Below are 22,530 nucleotides of genomic sequence, written 5' to 3'. Positions count from 1 at the left end.
CGACCAAATCCCAAGGAGTTCAAAAAAGTTTGAGGCGTGGAAATGGAAAAATTAGAGCCAAAATGTCACCTTCACTTCTAAATTGCGGACTTCCTGTTTGGTTTGCGTCAATGGGCCCACAGACTTTTTTGTTTGTCTCGGCATGATACACATGTGTGCCAGATTTCATACATGTAGCTCAAACGATGTGGTCGTAGGGCTGCATTTAACAAGGCATAGGTAGCGCTCTAGAGCCATTTCCCAGTGCTCATATGTAAAACCATTAAAATACAAAATTTTTCACCAGACCTGGCATGTGTGCAAAATTTCATGAGTTTTTGAGCATGTTTAGGCCCTGAAAAACGCCCTTGTTTTCCTGAATAATAATAATAATAATAATAACAAGAAGAAGAAGAACAAACGGAGCAGATACAATAGGGCCTTCGCACTCTCAGTGCTCGGGCCCTAAAAACTTGATCACACAGATTATTTTCTGTACTTTGAAAAAAAAATCATTAATGAAGACTGCTCGTTGTCTGATAAGAATATTTATCTGTTATCTCTAGTTATCTGTAGCTAGCAGTCTGGTTTGTACTTGTGTGCCTTAGACTTCCATCATTGTGTAATGCACAAAGCTGCGCAGGGTGAAAATGTTTTTATTACTTTTTTTAGTCTTGAACTTGTAAAAATAGGAGAAAGTTTTAGAAAATAACATGTTTGGACTATTCCATAGTTTAAAACATAACCAGAGAAGTTTAGATCAAGCCCACCAGAGACCACATTGTTGGAAATCAGTAACAGCTGCAAGCCATTTTGCAACCCTGCTCTACTCTGCCTTCTCTTCTTGATGACTTTTCCCACACTGTGTGAACTTGACTTTTGACTAGAGTCTAAAAGTTCACCACAATCATAGATCGCGAATGGCCTTAACTGGGTTTAAGGCCATATGTTATGTTGCTTTGTTCTGCAGCACTTAAAGATTAGGCTTTAAGATTACACTAAAACATGTTTACTGGAGTCTAAATGAGGTTGTGTGTTCACATTTGACTAACAGAATTTTGTTGGCCAGTTTAAACGATGGGAACGATGTAATTATTGTGAATGTAAAAAATACAAAGTTAAAAGAATGATTAAATGAATATTGTTCAAAGCACTTGTTTCTTGTATATTTTTCTTTATTTTATTCTTATGGTAACATGTGGCGTTTTTTTGTTTGTTTTTTCTTTTAGCACCATGGTTCATGGACACTCACAGCCACTTCATTAGGTATACCAGTTAAGTTGTTTAACACAAATCAGCCAATCACGTGGCAGCAACTTGGTCCTGTGAAGGTGATAATATTTACTGAATTTAAATGGGCTCCACAGTCGGAAGGTAGACTCATAATCTGCTAAAACAGGGGTGGGGAACTCCAGGCCTCAAGGGCCGGTGTCCTGCAGGTTTTAGATATCACCCTGGGTTAACCCACGTGAATTAAATAATTAGTTCATTACCAGGCCTCTGGAGAACTTCAAGACATGTCCTGCAGGACACCGGCCCTCGAGGCCTGGAGTTCCCCTGTGCTAAAATTGCTGTTGGAAAATATATAACAAGCCCTTTTTATGATGTGACGGTGATGGTGAATAATTTGTTTAGCACTAGGGGAAAAAAACACTTTAACCAAAGCTACATAAGCATGAAAGCATGAACAGTCTGATGTGTTACACCAAATGCGAAGCAAAGCTTGGCCTCGTGTTGCCCATGTGAATACAGTCACACTGGAAAGCCCCAAATATTTGCCACTAACAACAAATAGGATGAGAAAGAGTCCAATGTTATTCCAACTGGACATTTAGTATGACATGAACATTTAATATGTGACCTATGATTATTCTTTCAAATCATGCTGACCAAAAAGCACCGGCCACCCACAAACAGAATCAAACAACTGCTCCTGATGGGTTTCCAGGACACGGCGTGAAGCAAATTTTTGGCCAAAGATGAAGCATAAAATCAGAATCAGAATCAGAATCAGAATACTTTATTGATCCCTGGGGGAAATTATTTTTTGTTACAGTGCTCCATTTTAAACCAACATTAAGACAAGACAGACAATACGCTAACTAAGAATAGTACAATATATACATATATATACATACATACATACATAAGTCACTTATAAATAAATATTTGGAAAAGAAACATGTGTAGTTGTAAAATGAGCACGAATTTGGCTCCTCTGGAGTCAATAAACTCAGTTTAACTCAACCACAACTACAATAAGTACCTTTAAGGTTCTTAAATGCAGAAATCATAGGAGCCTCATGCCGTGTGTGACTGGTGGGAACTGTGCAGGACACTTGTGTTTTTATATTGCTGTAGTCAGAAGGTGACATTTCCCAGCAGACGAAACATTACAGTGAATTAAACATGAAAAGACTTTGAGTAAACCAATGACTCAGTGCGGCTCATGCTGGAGCTGAAGTTCAGTTCCGGTTCATTCAGACCCTGTTCTTTGTCTACCTTGCCCCCATCCCTAAAACCAAACACTCACAGGGAAACTGCAAACTCACATTTTGACTGTCGTGTTTGAATTTCTCTGAAATTTCTAAACCGTCACTTGCTGCCAAAACACAGTGGAAAGCGGGAAGTGGAAGGAATTCTTCTGTTAGTCATGACTGAAGACCCTCTTTGTAATCTGTGTAAAGATAATTAATCTTTTTAAATGACTGGAAAAGTAGAGATTAGGTTATGAGAAATACATCATCATACAACACATCATTTTCCACAGATTTCGCCCTCACAGTCACTCAGACCTTAGAAGGGCTCTTTGTATGGACTGAGAAGTGTGCGTGTCTGTGTGTGTGTACACTGGGTGAAATAATTATTTGATCCTCTGCTTAATTTGTAAGTTTGCTCACACACAAAGAAATTAGCTGCCTCCAATTTTAAAGGAGAGAAACAGAATATCAACAAAAATCCAGAAAAACACACATAACATAAAAGTTTCATCTCCTACAAATGACCATCAATCACACTCAGTCTTGGACTCCAAGCAAGATCTTGTCTCGTGGTGGATAACAGAAGAAGTGACAGACCTCAAAGCTATCTACAGCAGGTGACCAGAATCTGAAAGTCATGTCCTTAAGAACTAGGGGAAAAAAATCCAGCAAACACCTGAGAGGTGCAGCTGCCCCTTCAGCTGATTCATCTGCTGTTCACTGAAGACTCATCAGAAATGGTTTCAGTGGAAGGGTGGCTGTCAAGAAGCCATTCTTTATGAAGGAAATGGGTAGAAGAGGATGAGGTATGCCACACTGCACAAGAACTGTACTGAACACTAGTTCCAGCAGGTGTAATGGAGGGATGAATCCGATGAGGAAGTTTGGATTGATTCTGTTTGTTGGCTCTGATTCACTCCCTCTGACTGATGTTTTTCTAAAAGGTCAGTTCCCAGTAAAAGCAGCAGAGTGGGTGAGGCGTGTCCCAACTGGCAGCTGAGTCCTAGTTATGAGAACACACAGCTTCCTGTGTGTGGTCCACCTGGCTCTCACAGTCATTACTATATAAATGGATCTGCAGAGTGAGTGTGTGAATGGAGCACAGCTCCACAGAGTAACCTGACACTAACTTTCTTCTTCTCTCTGATATTTTGCGCACTGATTCTTCAAAAAAAACCTGAACCTTGCTTCATATGCTTTTCAGCCACCTGTTAGCTGATGCTCATTGCCTCAAAGGAAGAAGATCATGATCACATGGTTGCTACTGTTTTCACTCTTCAGACAAAGCACGCAAGATGGACAAGGAGAGGGTAAGTATGTCGTCCTCTGTAATAGTCTTCAGGTATGAAAAGGATTGGATATTTTTAGTAAAGAAGATTTCAGATTTCAGCTCTTAGTTGTGTATACACCTGAGTTTGCACAAAGAATCTTTACTATGTATGCTAAAAGCCAAAGACATGCAGTGGAGCTCCAGGTTATGTTGACTTTGCACTCACCAGAGTTTTCAGGAAGCATTAGCCACTGAGATGCAGAATCAAGGCATAAGTAGTGTCTGTAATTTCCCCTTTGTAACAACTGCACAGGGGGTGATTTTTTAATTGATAATTCGTTTTTTATAACCAACCCATTTAAATGTTTTATAAAGGTTTAAAGTTTGCATTTTCAACATCGTTTTGACTAGCAGATGGGCACAGACCTCATTGCGAGCTATCTGTTGGTCTTTAGCTTCGATAATTGTGGACCTCTTGTTGGTGGGTTTGGGGTTTTTTTGTAACTCAAATATCTGACAAAAAATATAAAATGCTGTGTGGCTAATTTTACTAACAGGCCCCATGAAGTCTGCTTCAGCTTTTTTGAGCAAAATTCTAGGATATTATTATTATTATTATTATTACTATTGTGGACACAAATGGTCACATCTTCAGTTCACCTCACAACTTTACAGTGGGATTCCCAAAAAGTTGATCCTGTTCATCTGGATGTATCGTTTCAGTGGGAGAAATATTTCATTACTCATCCAAGTGACTTCTTCGGGCTTCAATCCAGATAAACAAAATCAACTTTTTGGGATTTCCTTACCTGGAAGAGTAAGCTTGCATCAAGACTTGCTTGATGGATTTTTCTTCTTTGCTTTTTTGCTTTTAATCTTTAGATATCTTCATGGGAGTCTTTTCTGTATGAGAAGGACAGTGTTCTCGAGCTGTAACCTCCTTCTTCTTTCTCCAAACATAAGCAGCATTTCTTTTGCGCAACATCTCTAAAATGAGAAATATCCTGTCTCAGAGTGATGCTGAAAAACTAGTTCATGCATTTATTACTTCCAGGCTGGACTACTGTAATTCATTATTAACAGGAAGTCCTAAAAACTCCCTGAAAAGCCTTCAGCTAATTCAAAATGCTGCAGCAAGAGTACTGACAGGGACTAGAAAGAGAGAGCATATTTCTCCTGTATTGGCTTCCCCTTTTTGGCTCCCTGTTAAATCCAGAATTGAATTCAAAATCCTGCTCCTCACAGACAAGGTCTTAAATAATCAGGCCCTTCGCTCTCACACTGCAGGCTTGTTGTTCCTAGAGTATTTAAAAGTAGAATGGGAGGCAGAGCCTTCAGTTTTCAGGCTCCTCTTCTGTGGAACCAGCTTTCAATTTGGATTCAGGAGACAGACACTATCTCTACTTTTAAGATCAGGCTTAAAACTTTCCTTTTTGCTAAAGCATATAGTTAGGGCTGGACCAGGTGACCCTGTCCTCCCTTAGTTATGCTGCAATAGACGAAGGCTGCTGGGGGATTCCCATGATACATTGCATATTTCTTCTTCAGTCACCTTGCTTACTCAATATGTATTAACAGACCTCTCTGCATTGAATCAGACTTGTTATTAATCTCTGGCTCTCTTCCACAGCATGTCTTTATCCTGTCTTCCTTCTCTCACCCCAAACAGTCTGGGTTTTTCTCTGTATGTACTATTGTAGGGTCTACCTTACAATATAAAGCACCTTGAGGCAACTGTTGTTGTGATTTGGCGTTGTATAAATAAAACTGAATATAATTGAATTGAATTTAGCCAAAGAGATCTCATTTTGTCGTATCTACTAATGGACATACTTCTATTATGCGTAATTTTCTCCACGTGTCCTTAGCATACTTATGTCTGGCTTGAAGGCCTCTCTGCAGAAGAGAAGCTTTTCTTGGTCTTTCTCTGAGTCTTTGAAATCTTTTACCTCCTGCCTCTGGCAGACTTGTGCTGCAGTGTCTCTCTCTCCTCTATTTTTCAATGATACATCTCATTCCAGTTTTGACCTTTGGACATGCTGTGATAACTTTGTACACCAGTGCCTGCTTTGTAAACTTTAACAATGTATTTTTTTCTCAAATGTAAACTGATTTTATTTTGTTTATTACAGGGGTTTACAGAGGCCAAAACTCTTTTGTATCAGGTTGTGAACATGTTTATTTCTGCTCTAAAGTTGGATATTTTACCATGGGAGTTGATGGGTATAACTACATTACAGGACATTGCACATGACGGGATCACCACAATTTTCTGCCTCATAGCTTGATGCTCAACACTGGCTAACACAACATGCACTTCAAATACGATATCCAATTTTTTGTTGGTGGCTCATTGTTTGAATTCGAGAACTGAAGTAGTGTTTGAACCTGAAAATGTCTAATGACATCAGCTCTAAGAAGTGGATTGCTATAGTAGGTTCATTCATCCACCAGCACAGATAGATATGACAGTCTTTAATAAAACATCAGTATTTGATGCCCGGGCAGTGACGACACTATTGGCACCACTGGCTGTGTCCTCACTGACTGCTGTTCAAATAGCCCAACGATGACTGTGAAGAATTGTTCAGGTCACTTTAACCATAAAATGTCCTGTGGTCACTTCCTTTAGGTGTTTTGCGTTGTGGACCTCAGAATGTGACTCTTGACTACGACAGTTTCCTGTTAAAGTGGGAAGATGACCCTTCTTGCTCTGTGATACGAGATGGGCTCGTGTACGAGCTGCAGCTTCTCATTGCAGACAAACCTGAACACAATGTAAGAGATTATTATGGGTAACTATAATCCTCACTTCTGTAGCCTCCAAACAAAAAGCTGTTCCTCTAATGTGTTTATGATAATGTTGTAGGGTGAAGTTGTTGTGGCACCTGCACAGATAGGATCTACTCATTCCTGGAAATGGACTTCCCATTTACCATCGCAGTGTGCTCGCCATTCAGTCCGGCTCAGGTCCCAATACAACAACCAATCAAGCCCATGGATGCAGAAGACGCTACCTGGTTAATATTAAGTTCAAATCATTTGATCTTTTTTGATTCTTAAACACTTTACAGTCTCGTTTATTCTTATCACTGTGCTTCTTCAGACCAGGGTGAAATACTGGTTCTCCCAAGAGACCAAATATTGGAGGTGGGCAGCACAGCCACATTCTGCTGCATGGTGCCAGATGGGGAAAGTATTAAAACAATGTTTCTATATGACTACAAAGGCACTAATGTAACAACTACAAAGATCAGTGAACATGTGCACTCCCTGACTGTTCACCTGGACCAAGAATCAGAAAACTATAGTGATGTAATATGTGAAACAACCAAAGGAGACATCAACGGAGCCAGTTTTCACGCCAGCTGTAAGTATGATGTAGCATTTGAGATTGTGGTTTCTCAAATTGATCTTGTAAATAAATGGTTCTCTTTTAAATGTGCTTCTGTTTTTCCTGGTATTTGCCACAAACTTAGATCCTCCTGATGACAGTGATCTTAAGTGTGAAACCCGGGATCTGGAATCAATCGATTGTTTTTGGAACGTAGGAAGGGCAGCAAACGAACATCCTGCAATGGAAAGAACATATCAGCTCCAAGGAAGGTATAATAAGACCCAACCACCCCTAATATATCTACAGTCTCCTGTATGGAAGCATCTGAGGGTGTGAATCTTAAAATAAGACACCTCACTGGACACCTTGTTAAAAACCACTGCAGACCGTTTCAGATTCAGAAGAACAAAAAGTTGATGAACAGTACTTTTAGATGATCTCGATGATCTGTAGTCAGAAGTTACAAAAATGAGCACTTGCTATACAACTTCAGTTGCAGGATGATTTATTGGGGGAAAAAAACCTGAAAAAATAATAGTCAGAAAGCAAAGTGCTCTACTGCGAGAGCATGCAGACTCCAGTGCTATCACAGACAGACAGGCTGCCCTGTTTACTACTTTTAGTTAGAGTGAAAATCTACAACATATCAGGCCTTGTCAAAACATTCCCTTTTAAAGTGCGCCACTCTCCTTTGTAAATTCCATGCATATCCAAGTATAAGCCACACACACACGCAGAGATGGTTAACACATTATTTGAAAACTAAAATAAAGTGCCCAGAATAAACATAGTCCAAAAAACAAATTGATTAATTATGGGATAAACAGTAGTTATGCTTCTCACAGTATGTAATGCCATATAGGTCAAAAGTCAAAGTGAGTTTACAAAGAGAACGTCCTTGATGAAATCACAGTGGAGTTGTTTTCAGGGCTATTCTTCTTTAATTTCACTTTATATGATTTGCAGTGAAAACGGCACACATTACACCTCGTCACCAGAGTTCTTAAAAAACCCAAAAACCTGAATATTTATAAAAGTAGTTTCAAGCAGTTGAGAGAAATGCTCTGATTTAAAAGACCATCAAAGCAAAAACATTTTGGGATCTATAGACTAAACTTTAAAGCACCAAACATTATTGATTAAGCAATAAGGAGTTCAGTCAATGACAAATTTAAAATGTACTCTTACTTTGCTTCCTAGTGAATGTGCAGTCCTGCTAGCCTCTGTATTTATTTAGTTGTAAATATTTAGTAATAGCGGTGTATATTTTTTACATTTTAGCTCATGCATCAATGGACGTTCAGGTAAATGCTCGCAAAAAGTAAAGCTGGATGCAGCTGAGAGGAACTGGACCTTAACAGCAACTAATCGGCTGGGAAAGCTCGAGATCCATGACAACGTGGACCTGACCAAAAGAGGTAAAGCTTTGAATAAAATTTGGTTAAAATGATTATTTTTAATCTTTAAGATCAGCTGATTGTTGTGATCTCTTGTTTTAGTGCACATGGTTGCTCCAGACAAAGTGGCAGCTTCAACTGTGAACCCCAGAAACATCAGTCTGAAATGGAGCTGGACTGTGCAGAAGTACAGTAATCTCAACATCACATGCCAAGTAGATGTCAGTGATGGAAACTCTAATACCAAAGTGAGTAGATTAAAAAGGAGGCTAAGGTATTGGCTTTTCAAAGTAAAAGTCTTCACTGAAGTCAGCTAACATAATTTTTGTCCTTGTAGACTGAAAACATTGGAGTTGGCCTCACAGCTGCAGTCATCAAGGACTTGATACCACACTGGGACTATGTTGTGAGGGTCCGATGTGGAACAGCACAGCATTTCTGGAAATGGGGTGACTGGAGCAAAAGTGTCAAAATCTGCACGAAGGGTGATGGTAAGTATTTTCTTTAAAAATCATAGGGTTTTAAATAAAACTGTATGATGAGATACAGATGAGTCAAATCTTTTATACAGTCTGAGTAAAGTCAGGTCATATGAAAGTAAGAAAAAGTTGCTGCTTCTCAACTGATGTGACTTCAGTAAACATTTACCTGATGAGCTTTTGGTCTCAGTTGATTGATTAAAGTCTCTTACTGAAGTAAATGTGGTGCTCATTTTGTAAATCATGGTCCCACTGGAGTCATAAAAACACAGCAATCTATATTTGATTGATTATGAACATTTCTAGAAGAAAAATATTTAATCTGCAAGGTTTGACTCCTGATTTTGTTTCTCTACACAGAAAGATTAGCTGGTTGCCTGAAGATCATAAAGATGTGTTTATGTTGTAATATTGGTGGTCACTCTGTCTTGATACAGTCGCTCTTGGAGCTACCAGCCTGATTGAAAAGAACCTGAACATCAGTTCGTACACCTTCATGATAAACGCACAAACAGCAGTTTCATCCAACACCGTTACTTTGAATCCATCGAGTAGGTTACTTTTTTCATCTTGAAGACTGTTTTCTTTAATTAGACTGTCAACTGTATCATTTTCTTTGATTTACTTGATGCGTTTCATTATTTTCACCAGCTTACTTGACAGTGCTGACCTTGATAGCCCTGGGAGCAGTTTTTATTATTCTGTCCATCTGCACAATCCTCTGCTACAGACACCGGGTGTGGTAAGCAGTGCACATTTGCCTCTTTTGTCTCCAAATCTTTGTTTGGCATTTATTTTCATGCATTCTATCACCCAACAGCATCAAGCACAAAGAGAGCATTCGGCTAAACATGTCAGTTGTGGTCCGATTTGGGAGGGAACCACAAACTACAGAATCCAGCATTGTTTAGGCAACGTCACGCACCGATTCAATATTAATTTTAGTGACCCCATATTGACATATCTGTAAGAGAATCAGGATATCTGTCGGGGAACTGTTGTTTCTTTTGTTAGCTGATATTTCTTGTGTGTTTCAGGTCAGTTTATGGACGCAACGAGGAGTGCAATAAATTACTTTCTGTCTGGCTGCTTAATGCTACCTCTATACTCCACACAACTGTACTACTCAGTTCTTTATTAGTTTCCTTGTATATTGCATTATCATGAGGTCATTTTCTCTGTTTTTCAGAATGAACATGTGTTTGATCATCATCACTTTGGTCAGAGTCACTACAGCGAGGTCATGGATGTTCCTGAACTGCATGATAATTTCTGACCACTAGAGCCTGTTGGTAGCCAGGACCTGATGTGTTGTACCTTCTCTCCATCTTCCAAAGATGACTACAATAGGCTTCTGCAGAAACCCCGCCATGCCCCACTTTACCCACAGAGGAGTAACCACACAGTCCCATTTCCTGTGTGTCCACATACATTTTATTACTACCAAGACATCTGCATAGCTGCTAGATGTGTGAACACATTTAAACTTTACACAGGAACTTTAGACATCATTAACTACAACAGGGGTGGGCAACTCCAGGCCTCGAGGGCCGGTGTCCCTGCAGGTTTTAGATGTGTCCTTGGACCAACACAGCTGATTTAAATGGCTAAATTAGCTCCTGCAGTTCTCCAGAGGCCTGGTAACAAACTAATCATGTGATTCAGGTGTGTTGACCCAAGGTGAGATCTAAAACCTGCAGGACACTGGCCCTCGGGGCCTGGAATTGCCCACCCCTGAACTACAACATAGTTAATCAACTTCATTATCGTCTTCGGCTAGGGTTAGGGCTGGGTTTTGCTTCAGTCACATGAGCCAGTCACTGGCTCTCTTTTACAGCATGTCTTTGAGCTGTCTTCCTATCCTCACCCCAACAGATTGTGACAGATGATTGCCCCTCCTTGAGCCTGGTTCTGCTGGAGGTTTCTTCCTGTTAAAAGGGAGTTTTTTATTTCCATTGTTGCTCAAAGGGGGTTGTCTGATTGTTGGGGTTCTCTTATTACTGTAGGGTCTTTACCTTACAATGTACTGGGCCTTGAGGCAGCTGTTCTGATTTGGCTCCATATAAATAAAATTGAATTTATTGATTAGATAGTTTGTATTCTTTAAATTTGTTTTTATTGTTACCTATTTATTGGTTTTATTGTTATGTATTATAAATGCTGCTACCAAGAGCTGCTTCTAACAGCTGATGCTCAATGACAATAAAGGTTTCTGATTCTGAACTGAATTGATTTGTACCTTCTGAGGACCAAAGAGGCACATACTTGTTCAAAACCTGTAAAAGGTATACATTAGCACCCGTTCTTTTATTTGTTTAGGTGCAAAATCAAAAGGTTGTACGTGGTTAAACAGACTGTTGCGACCAGCTGTTGCTCCCGATCCTTTGATTCTGACCTGGTAAGACACGAGACAGAATACTTCACTTCCCATGTTCCTCCTTATTTACACATGCGCATGGGGAGATGTGCACAGTGCTCCTGCAGATCTGAAGGACGCTCCTTCAGTCTGTTACATTTATACTCTAAGCCCACAATAAATTTAGAACACCTTTGACCTGACCCCCACATGTGACTATATCACTGAATCCATACACACTATCCTATGACCGTTGGTATGTGCAGCTGTCTTGTCTCTTACCTACATATATCCTGGCTCCACATTCCTCCTGCTATTCTCAGAAATGAAAAATGTCACATTGCCCTGTTTATTTCCCTGTTTCCTGCTTAAGGCCAGGTCAGAAAGCGGTCACAGTGCAGATACATATGGACACATTCTGGCGCCTCTCTTCCTATGTTGTCTATCCCCACAGTTTCACATGAGCCATAGTTTCACATGATTTTCCCCCTTGCTCAAACTATTCATACTTTATTATTCAACTGCATCTCTGCAGACAGAGGCCTCTCTTTTTAAAAAAAAAATCATGCAAGCCCTACGTATTATCCACACAGAAAAGGAAAAATTTGGCAAAATATTATTTTTTCTATGAGATTTGAATCCCTTCATATTTGAAAACCACTCCTCTAAGGTACTGTTGTACCTTTGTGGTCTGTTCATTACACAGACTACTGGCCAGTCATTCCTGCTTCTCTTTAGGACACAAAGAGGAAAGGTTACTGCTCCTATGACAAAACGTATCCCTCAAGTTACCTTATTTTCTAACACCTCAGTCGCCCAACCCTAGAGACTCGTCAGAGATCATCTGGCGACCACTGGTTGCCATGTAAAAATGTGTGTTTCCTGACTGGCTTCAAATGGGCTCCGGAAGTCGTTCGTTTGAAACTGATGTAGTGCTTTGGTTACTAGCAGGTCTCTAAAAAACACTTGATAACTCCTCTTTGAGCAGTTGTGAAATTGTGAAGAGTGTGACAGAAACCAGAAACTGGTAGTGTTCACCTTCACAGTAAAAGCTTTGCCTTACCATTGCAACCAATACATTTAAACGATGCAGCTTTTACTCTGAAAGGAATCTTCTGTGTTTACGGTTTTAGTGCCCTTACTCGGAAACTAAATGGAAAGTGTTTACAGAGAATTTTCCATGGAAACTACAGTCAACCGTAGCGATGGGAATTGGATCCAGTACTAACGATTCCTTGGAATCACTAGTCTACCTGCCTATCGATCCTGTTTATTGGTTCTTGCACTGTCACTATGATCAGCTGATTTCAGTTCATGTGTCAGACTGGCTCTGCCATCACTACAGAAACTAAACTGGTCATGTTGGAGCTTCCACAGCATGTCTTATCCTGTCTTCCTTCTCTCACCCCACCTGGTCGCAACAGATGCCCACCCTCCCTGAGCCTGGTTCTGCCGGAAGTTTCTTCCTGTTGAAAGGGAGTTTTTCCTTCCCACTGTCGCCAAAGTGCTTACTCATAGGGGGTCATATGATTGTTGGGCTTTTCTCTGTATTATTATAGGGTCTGCCTTACATTAATAAGAGCATTGAGGCGACTGTTGTTGTGATTTGGTGCTGAGTAAATAAAACTGAATTGAATTGAACAAGTATTGCACACCAGAGTGACCTTAGAACCGACTGACTGATCATTAATGTTTAGCCTATGTTAGTGAAAAATTTGATGAGAGATATTTTCCTTTGATCTGTGTTTATAAGAACCAAGAACTTACCTTTGATTCAATGCTGTAAACCAGTAAAACAATAAGCTTCCAAAGTGCTTTATGTGATGCTTTGATTGTGTCTGGTTACTGCCAGAAACTTGGTTGTTGGTTTCCAGAGAAACAGTAAAGCACCATGAAGACTGTGTGACCTGCGGTGTTGATTTTGGCATGAGTAATGAACACTAGAGGGAGCCAGCTCTGCATTAATGATGAGCTGTCACACGTTGCATGCCAGGAGTGTAAAGTGCATTTACACAGCTATCATAGCTGGACTGGCCATCGGGCATACCGGGCATTTGCCCGGTGGGTCGCTGGCGATTTTTTGTTTTTATGGGCCGATGGATTTTTATTTTTATTTTAGGAAGGGTATATATAATGAAAGGTGTTGGATTGGCCAATTGGAAATGATCGACTCTGGGCTGGACCAATTACAGCCGAGGAGGCCAGATGCACCCTCCCCCTTGTTTAGCAATCACGTGATTTTCACGCATTGCATGCCGGGAACTCGTGGCAAAACAATCCAAGTACCTGTGAAGGTTCTGTCATCCAGGTCATCGTAGTCAAAGGAGCTTGCAAAGAAAAGCATCTGGACTTCTTTAAGTTACTTGAAGACGTTTCACCTCTCATCTGAGAAGCTTCTTCAGTTCTAAGGTCAAATGGTGGAGAGTCCCAGATATAAACCTAGTGGGAGTATCCCCCCACAGAGGGACAAAAGGACCCCCTGATGATCCTCTAATCGCCTGAGCCAAGGTGTGAAACTGGGTGTGGGTCCCAATCAGCCAGAGTTTCTGGTGTGTTCATTGTGAAACCTGGCCCCACCTTATCATGCGAATTCCTGAGGTCAGATGGCCCAGGATGTGAGTGGGCGTTAAGGTGTCTGGGAAGGGATCTCAAAACTGGATTATAGATGGCAGAGAATTGGTGTCGTAAACCCCCGCCTCTGTTCAAAGATGGTCGCTCACAGTGGACATAGATGGCTTCTTTCACTCCTCTTTCAAACCATGTCCTCTCTGTCCAAAATGTGAACATTGGCATCCTCGAAAGAGTGACCTTTATCCTTAAGATGCAGATGGACTGCTAAGTCTTGTCCTGTGGAGGTAGCTCTTCTATGTTGTGCCATGCGCATGTGAAGTGTCTGTGAAGTGGCAAGCTCCTTTGAATCCAAGTACCGCATCAAATGCAAACATTTGAGGCACCGCAAAATGTTCATTCTCCGGTTCCAATACCTTCTTGTTTTTTCTTTGCCGCACAAAAAAATAATGTACAAAACAAAAGGAGAACAATGCCGGTCCGTACAAAGACAGACTCAACGAAAAGACAAAGAAAAGATACAAGGAAAAAATCAAAGGAGTGAAAGGTTTAGACCCTTACGAGCACACAGAGTGGACAAAAGACGTTAGCGTGCTGCCCAACTTTCACCACGCTCATATTTATAATCATACGGTTCTTGGAGTGAGTGCATACACTCGTGAAGTTTAGTAACTTCAGGTCACTGCAACAAGCCCAGGTACAGTTTACCGACGGACAGGTGCAGGACCTTGAAATGCACCGTGTAGAACGAAAGACCATCGTACGAACAAAGGTAAGTTTACCAGTCTCACAAATCGTCGTCATAAATACACATTCGTTAACCGTTTATTAATATAACCTTTGAGCTTAACGGTAATTAATTAGCAGTGGAAATAATATCTGGTAGCATAACAGAAATGTAGCAGTGACAATAATATTGTATGTTGTAATCGCACTGGACAATTGGTGATACAAAGCAACTGTTTTATCCTGTGAATAAAAGTATATGTTTTTGTCAATGTACCATGGTAATAACAGAAGCGAAACGCAATATTGTGTCAGGACAATTCACTATTTATGCACAATAAACAAAGGAGCGACAAGGTAAGAGGACGGAAGGGAGAGGTAAGTGACGGACAAGGTAAGCGACTCATGTTGTAACTGACGTCAGACGCCGGAGATTTTGGCGGAAAATTAAAGCAAATGGTAGTTTAGATTTGAACAAATTCATTTAAGCTTCAGTATTACCAAATACACTTATCAACTGTCTTATAACTAACAATATTTGTGTAAATAATCTCCAACACCCTGGAGAACAACGGGGAGAGTTTAGAGACTCTCCAAGATTATATTGATCAGTGCTTTCAGGATCTCGTGATGAAGAAGACCCAGTGTGCAGCTTCCCCGGCCAAACCTGAGACGCCGTCGTCGAAAAGACAACGCCCGGCAGATTCCCCCGGCTCAACATCGCCAGCCGGCAAAGATATTGCCGACATACTGGAGTCAATCGACAAGTGATTGTCCAGTTTCGACGCAAGGCTGTCCTTGGTGGAGATTCTTCACCGAGAATTTAAATGCTTGCGAGAATCCCTGGAGTACAGCCAGCAGCAGGTGGAAACGCTTGCTGCTGAAAATGCCACGCTAAGGGAGTCGGTGAAATGTCTCACAGATAATGTTACCCAGCTCAATAACGACATTAAAAAAATAAAAGAAACAGTTATCGATCTACAAGCTCGTAGCATGCGTGATAATCTGGTATTTTCTGGTATTCCAGAAGCCGCTGGAGAGGACGCGGAGACCACGGTAAAAAGCTTCATCAAAACCCACCTGAAGCTGCCGGAGGACACTGTGAAGAACATCGTCTTTGATTGGGTACATCGCCTCGGCCCCATTCGGGCTACGGCCGGGAGACCACGTCCTATCGTGGCCAAATTCGGCCACTTCAAACAAAAGCAACATGTGAAAAGCCGCGGCAGGGAATTAAAAGGAACGGACTTCAGTGTGAACGACCAGTTCCCCAAAGAGATCTTGGAACGACGCAGGGTCCTCTTCCCAATCCGACGCGGCTTCATCCAGAAGGGCTCCCGCGCTGTCATCGCTGTGGACCGGCTGTACGCGGACGGACAGCTCCACCGCGACCCCAACATCACTCCGTGGCTGTATTAACCTCACACCAGATAAGAATCAGCTACACCATTTCCCTATCCACTCACACTAACTTGCATTAACATCTGTTTAACTTACCAGTATCAAATCGCATCTTAAAGTGTGATTTCATAGCAGAATTAACACCGTCACTCTCCGTCAGTGATTTAATTGGAATGTTTACGTTTTGTTTTTGTTTTTTTTTCTTCTCGTTTTTTTTTCTCTCTTTTCCCCCTCTTGGTTTTATGCTGCTCACCCCTGTCCTTGGTTTCTTTCTTTATTCCTTTCACTGCCTCGATCACCTGCTTCGACACTCATCCACAAACATCCTTTATTTCGACACATACGCACCATGCGCTCGCTCAACGGCAGCACATTTACTTCAGTCAGACAGCGCACACAGTCGTTTAGGACACACACACTTAAGCCAAGCCTACTTATATTAGTAACTATGCATACACAAAGTCAGACTCAGGGAGCATCTCGCCACACATTTTTTCTCTCTCTCCTTCTCTTTATTTATGAACAAGTGACGTATTCTCTCCACCTGTCTAAGCGACGCACACAGCATACATCCCTAGTTATACACAAACATCTATGGGTACACTGAGGTTCATTACATGGAATATAAATGGAGCTGGCTCCAGAGAAAAGAGGTTAAAAATATTTAACCAACTCAAAAAACTACAGGCAGATGTTGTCCTTTTACAAGAGACCCACAGACCTCTTAGAGGTTCGAATGAACTTAAAACACCTGAGTTTCCTAATGTGTTCTCAGCTTGTTATAATTCTAGACAAAGGGGAGTAGCAATTTTAATACATAAAAATATTAATTTCACAGTACTCGATACAGTTGAGTACTGTTGGCTCTGTTGGCTCTCAGGTGACTGTTTCCTCGCGGCTGCGTGCAGCGGGGCTAGGGGAGGGTCTGTGCTGACGGACGTGGGTTACTGACCTGGTAGCCTGGCTGCCCCTGGGTGGGTCCGGGATGGGCGTGAGGTTCTGGGGGCGCTCCGTCTCTGGGCTGGGGCCCTGGCCGGGCCTCCGGGGCTTGGGTCCTGGTTGGTGTGTTGCCGGGGTTGTGGGCGGGTGGGTGCATGGGGGCCCAGCCCTGCACTGAAAAAAATGTTTTGTTCAATTTACTCAATTTTTTTATGGCAAGTGGTTGCACGAAATAAATTTGTTTGAATCCAGAAATATTTTTTAAGTACACTGAATTTAATTTAAGCGAGTAAAACCAACATATATTTTTAAGCTACTTTAACTTAACTGTTGTGGATACGACTTAGTCAAATATTATTAGTAATTCCAACTAAGGTCGTGTTAAATGTACCAGAATAATTTGTTTCCTTTACACTTATGTCCCAAACTTATATTCAAATCAATCAAATTGTTAATTTCTCTCTATTTCAATTAAGTTAAGTTTACTTAAAAAATATTGCTTACCCTGATTTGTAGTTTTTAAAAACGTCAATAATGAAAACTACAACATTCTTTCACACCATTTATTAATGCAAAATTTGTTGCAAACAGAATAAGAATCCACATCTCTAAGAAAAATTGCTGCAATTTGTATAATACAAATTACAAAACTTTTGCCTATGAACTAGTAGCTTTAAAAAGCTGTATTCAAACAAAACAGAAACAACAGACAAGGGAAAGGTTAACCAATGTTTCTCTTCCTCTATAAAAAAAACAAAAAACAAAAAAAACCCTCCTTACATAAAAGAATAAAACACTGCCAGCAGTATAAAGTATCACAATTAGAAACTGATGCATCCACAAACTAACCAGTTTCAGACTTGCTGTTCTGCGATCCATATTTAGAAATTGCATTTTAATAAGCTAATTAGACTTAAAATTAAACTTGTGTTTTCCTTACTGCTTATTGACCACTGTCTTTCCATTCTAGTCCTTCCTTGAAGATTCTGAATGTTTTACATATTTTCTGACCTAACATACTCGCTTCAAAACAATTAATAGTCTTTAAAGTGTTACCAGTGTGCTGCAGTGTGGTAATCATGAATGGTTTTTGTTTTTTTTTTAATTCGGTTGAGTTAACACTGATTATACGCAGGGCAGCAGCTATAACTGAATAATTACAAAGTTGCTCTTCAAGCTACTCAAATGTACCACATGTGAAACATTCATTATTGAAAGTTAAAATGTTCAATCAAAACATAACAGAACAAATGATGGTTGTACAAGAGTTTCACTCCTATTCACAAGAGCACCAGTCATTGGTAATTTACATAACAGCATTCTCTTGATGTGTGGTTTTAGAAATCTTCCTATCCAGTAGCAATTTTGTTCTTCAGCCCAAAGACTTTGGGGGAGAGCTTTTCACCATCCAATCCCATCAACACTTTCTAAATGAATTCATAATAGTCCTTAAATTCCTTGGGGAAGGCTAGGTTTAGTGCATAGATTACTCCAAGCATCAATGCACAAGCTTGGGCCAGAGATCCAATGTTGTCCATGACTATCTCCCCTTCAACAAATATTCCAATGTCATCATAATGTCTATTTTGTCCATCCTCCCTGTTGATGACATAAATGCCCATGGTGTGCTTCTTCAGGTCTCTCTGGATATCATCTCCTTCAATGTCCTAAACATTTAATAAAAAGGTAAAAGAAAAAACAATTAACTCTACAATTAAATTCCAATCTAGTCGTTTGTGTGTGTGTGTGTGTGTGTGTGTGTGTGTGTGTGTGTGTGTGTGTGTGTGTAATACACACACACAGATATCTATCTAAAAAGTGTGTGTATAGATGACTTGCTTACAATGACTTAAATGACTTACAAAGAACTCCCGAATAAGGCTTCCGTCCTCTTCACCAAGGTAGAGGCAAAGTGCCCTGAGAACTGCTTCCCTTTTCACTTTAACATCACTTTCAGCCTGTTTAAAGAGAGTTGCTGATTAAACCAATTTGGAAAAAAGAACAATGTCTGAAATTCGCAATAAGTAAATTTTATCATATGTCAGTTCAAACATAGTAAATAAAATTTATATAAGAAATTTCAAAATTTAGATTGTTTGGCTGGTCACCTAAAACGGCTTATTGGACTCACCAGTGACCTGCCACTTAAGACAAAAGAAATCCAAATAGAATTTGCAATATTCAGATTTACCTCTTGCATGATCTGCAAGTGGTGGGCAAGTTTCTGCCCAGAAACACCGCCCTTCTTCTGGAAAACTGTCATCAACTGAGGTGTAATTCTGTCCAACTGTGCCGCGAAGGTCGTCTCCAGTTGAAGTGTTGTAATACACTGGAATTCAGCATTTACCTGTATCACACACACACCACACACACAGAAAAAAAGAAGACTGGTGCTTAATCATTGGTATGATTATTTTGTTATTTCTTCATTAAATGCTACAATGCAATTGCCATCACATCACTTTTGAGCTCACATTTTTGGCAACCACTGAGTTATTCTCCTCCACAGTTTACAACCATTATTTGTTTCTGCACAAAAGACGTTGTGCAATGCCAATCCTACTTATTTATTTCCTACTGCACCCTGACTGTGCAGGCGCGTTCAGAAGCCCCCTCCCCCACCCGACTATTCCTTAATGCCAATGTTGTGGCGGGAGGGACGATTTCTCAACTTAAAACTGCAGGCGACTGTACAGTGAACTTTACAGCTAACTACAACAGAGAAATTGCCTCGTTCCATAATTTGTTAGTACAAAGTGTGCCACCAGAACTAAACTAAAAACATATGACATTTTAACGCATCAATACAATTACTCTTTTAATAGAGCAGTAGCTAATAGAGCACATAGCTAGCTTAAGTCAAATCACGACAAAGTTCAGAGCTGTACAACTACTTAGACTTCTTTCTCCATGTGCACACGTCTTAAAGAGTCAACATGCTTTGACTGAGGTAAAAAAAACTAAAACAAAAACGACCGTAAAAGGTTTACTTACCGAAGCTAGACCACCTTTATATGAAGTTGTGCGATTAACTTGAGCCCGCTTGCAGCACACAGCGTCCGCTTTTTCAGTCCGCGCGCAAAATGGTGGCCTGTCCTAACGCATGCGCAAAATGGCCCAGCAGGAGGCTATGAAAAACATACTTAAGCATTTTGAGCTACATTTAATTAACTAAAATTAATTGGATTAAAACGCAGGGAATGTATTCTGGAGTTACTCGAATTATATATGTAGACAGGAATTACTCATTTGAATTGAAAAGATATACCAAAATATAATATGCTATATTTAAAAGGAGACAATATCACTTTTTTCAGTGTGGCGCAGGGTGCCGCCGGTGCATCGAGCCACCTGGGGGGCTCTTCAACTGGTGGGGGAAATTGTCACACCTTGCAGGAGCTTTCCTCTCCTCAGGAACTCTCTCTGCAGGAGGGGGAGATACAGGAGAGGTGGAGGAAGATCTCAGCCTGGGCGTCTATTGTCTTATGTAGTCTGGAAGATAAGTGGATGGTGGGGTGGGTGCAGTTTTCTCTGTGGTGGGGTTGGGTGGACTGTCCCGGGCTCTGTGGGGCTGGGAGGCGCTGCTGCACTGGGCCCCGGTCTGGATGGGCCTGGGCCCCCTTTCCCTGGCGGGTCGCAGAGTATGGGGGTGCCTACTGGGGTCAGCGGGGGAGCTGGCCCCAGGGAGGGGTCACTTGCCCCTCCCTTCCTTCCCTCCCCATCTCCAGCTGCCTCCCTCTTCCCGCTCCACCACAACCACCCACACATGCAGGACCTTGGAGTAAGGGTATGTCACCAGGGTGCAGAGGAGGCCACTCCCCCCTCTGTCCCCTTCTGGCTGCCTCTGCCTCAATTTTATCCCACAACTTAGACATTCACATTACTCACACTCTCATTACGCATACATATAGGATCTTGGGGGTGGGCACGATACACGGAGTCCAAAGTACCATCAGGGTGTACACCCCACCCCTGGCGTCGTTGCCCACCTCTCAATGTTAAATACACGTAGACATTGAGGGCTAGCAGGAGGGACCATGCGCTTACCGGCTGCTTTCTGGCAGGTAGCAGGGAAAAGGGTAACACCACCTGGGTCTGGGTGCAGTTCCCCCCTCCAGGGGCAAGGGTACCTAGACCCGGTTCGTAGAGTACGCTTGGGGAGTGTGATCGTGTGTACAGCGTCTCTTTATGTCTGTCTCCACGTTGGTTGAGTGTGGAGTAAGTGCATATGAGAGCATGAGGGTGGGAATGGATGTTTGTGTCTGTGTGTGCCTGTATGTCTGTGTCTATATGTCAGGCTGGGTATCAGACGCCATCTCTCTGGGGACATCTCAGGCCCTCCAAGGTTTGGAGGCCTATCTCCCCCTACCACCACTTGCCCTGCCAGTGGCGGACTCCCTCAGACATCGGTGCGTTGGTGGTTCTTTGTGTCTGGGGATGGGCGTCCAGGTACACACCGGCTCACTCCTTGGCGGCCGCTTATCGGGGCCTGGAGCCTGGGGCTCGCTCGGGCCACTTCGGAGGTGGGGTGCCCCCGGCCTCTCGGCCTGGGGCTCAGTCACTCAGGCACGGCTGGCTGCCGGCGGAGCTCACGGGCGCGTCACTGCAACTCCCCCTGGCTTCTGCTCCGTGGCTGCTGAGTGAGCCCTCATCTGGGACTCTCCTCAGCTCTTTCTGGGACAGTGGCGCGGCTGCCCCTCTGTTGGTCTTCCTTGGTCTCTTGTGTTCTGGGGGCCTCTGGATGTCTGGAGTCTTGATCTCCTCCATACCTGCTTCATGCCCTGAAGGACGGGGCTGTGGCCCCCCCACACCCTCTAGCAGATCATTACATGAAGGAACCTTTTAAAAAACAAGCGCGTCCATGCTCACAGGTGTACACACGGGTGATCACACCCACAAACTACACCCTTTTTGGCTCCTACCTCAAAGCACACTGTGTTCTGTTGATCTTATGTGCTGCACAATAATGTTTAATATTTAGTATTTACTGTCATATTCCCATATATCATTGTGATGTTGTTTATTCTATTACTCTTGTTCTCTTCTGCTTGTTTTCTTTTTTCTTTCTCAGCAGGTGATCCAGGTGATTGATATATGCATTTTTTTTCTGCCCGTTCTGTTGGTTCTTGTTTTTTGCCCTTCTCCCCCGTCCCTCTTCTCAGCTGTTTCTCTTTCCCTCTTTCTTTCTCCCCTTCTTTCCTCCAGTCAAGTCTGTCCCGTATTCAGCAAGTGAAAATAAAACATTTTCTGCTTAAGCGTCTCTGATTTGCAAAAATAATTTATGATCCAAAATTTAGACATATATAATGATTCCTAATTTTTTTTTAGCTCCATATATCAAACGCTTTTCTAAATATTTGTGTTTCAAAAAAGTCCAGTCTAACAGACTTTTGAGCCCTTAATTTTTTGCATAAATCTAACCACACTAACTGCATGGACTATGGGAGGAAGCTCCAGCAAACTCCACACAGAAAGGCCCTGCCCAGATGGAGGAGTCAAACTCAGGACCTTCTTGCTGTAAGGCAACAGTGCTAACCACTGCATCACTGTGCTGTCCAGAATAAATATTCATATTTTGAGCCCACAGTATGCCTCAAG

The 22,530-nt window shown here is 41.7% G+C and overlaps 2 protein-coding genes across 3 annotated transcripts; one reads left to right on the top strand and one right to left on the bottom strand.

Moving 5' to 3' along the window:
* The first annotated feature begins 3,522 nt into the window (after window positions 1–3,522).
* Window positions 3,523–11,145, top strand: LOC308393014 (leukemia inhibitory factor receptor-like). 2 transcript variants are annotated; one of them, XM_080876448.1, is made up of 12 exons: window positions 3,523–3,541; window positions 3,664–3,769; window positions 6,362–6,507; window positions 6,599–6,749; window positions 6,836–7,099; window positions 7,209–7,335; window positions 8,348–8,484; window positions 8,566–8,711; window positions 8,801–8,954; window positions 9,380–9,493; window positions 9,594–9,684; window positions 10,132–11,145. In XM_080876448.1, coding segments are annotated over exons 2-12 (1,395 nt in total). In that variant the 5' UTR covers window positions 3,523–3,541; window positions 3,664–3,705; the 3' UTR covers window positions 10,133–11,145. The 2 variants fall into 2 exon arrangements, with proteins under 2 accessions (XP_080732574.1, XP_080732573.1); XM_080876447.1 differs by lacking the exon at window positions 3,523–3,541 and having other exon boundaries at window positions 3,566–3,769.
* A 6,377-nt stretch (window positions 11,146–17,522) lies between these two features.
* LOC308393015 (uncharacterized protein) lies at window positions 17,523–20,236 on the bottom strand. Its single transcript, XM_080876449.1, has 4 exons — window positions 19,927–20,236; window positions 19,124–19,279; window positions 18,795–18,890; window positions 17,523–18,599 (listed from the first exon to the last, which is right to left on the bottom strand). Exons 2-4 carry the CDS (start codon window positions 19,193–19,195, stop codon window positions 18,360–18,362), a joined length of 408 nt encoding a protein of 135 aa, XP_080732575.1. The 5' UTR covers window positions 19,196–19,279; window positions 19,927–20,236; the 3' UTR covers window positions 17,523–18,359.
* Window positions 20,237–22,530: the final 2,294 nt, after the last annotated feature.

The sequence above is a fragment of the Rhamphochromis sp. 'chilingali' genome, assembly GCF_963969265.1.
Source record: "Rhamphochromis sp. 'chilingali' genome assembly, chromosome: 2".
Classification (NCBI taxonomy): Eukaryota; Metazoa; Chordata; class Actinopteri; order Cichliformes; family Cichlidae; genus Rhamphochromis; species Rhamphochromis sp. 'chilingali'.
This window is presented reverse-complemented; position numbering and strand designations above follow the sequence as displayed.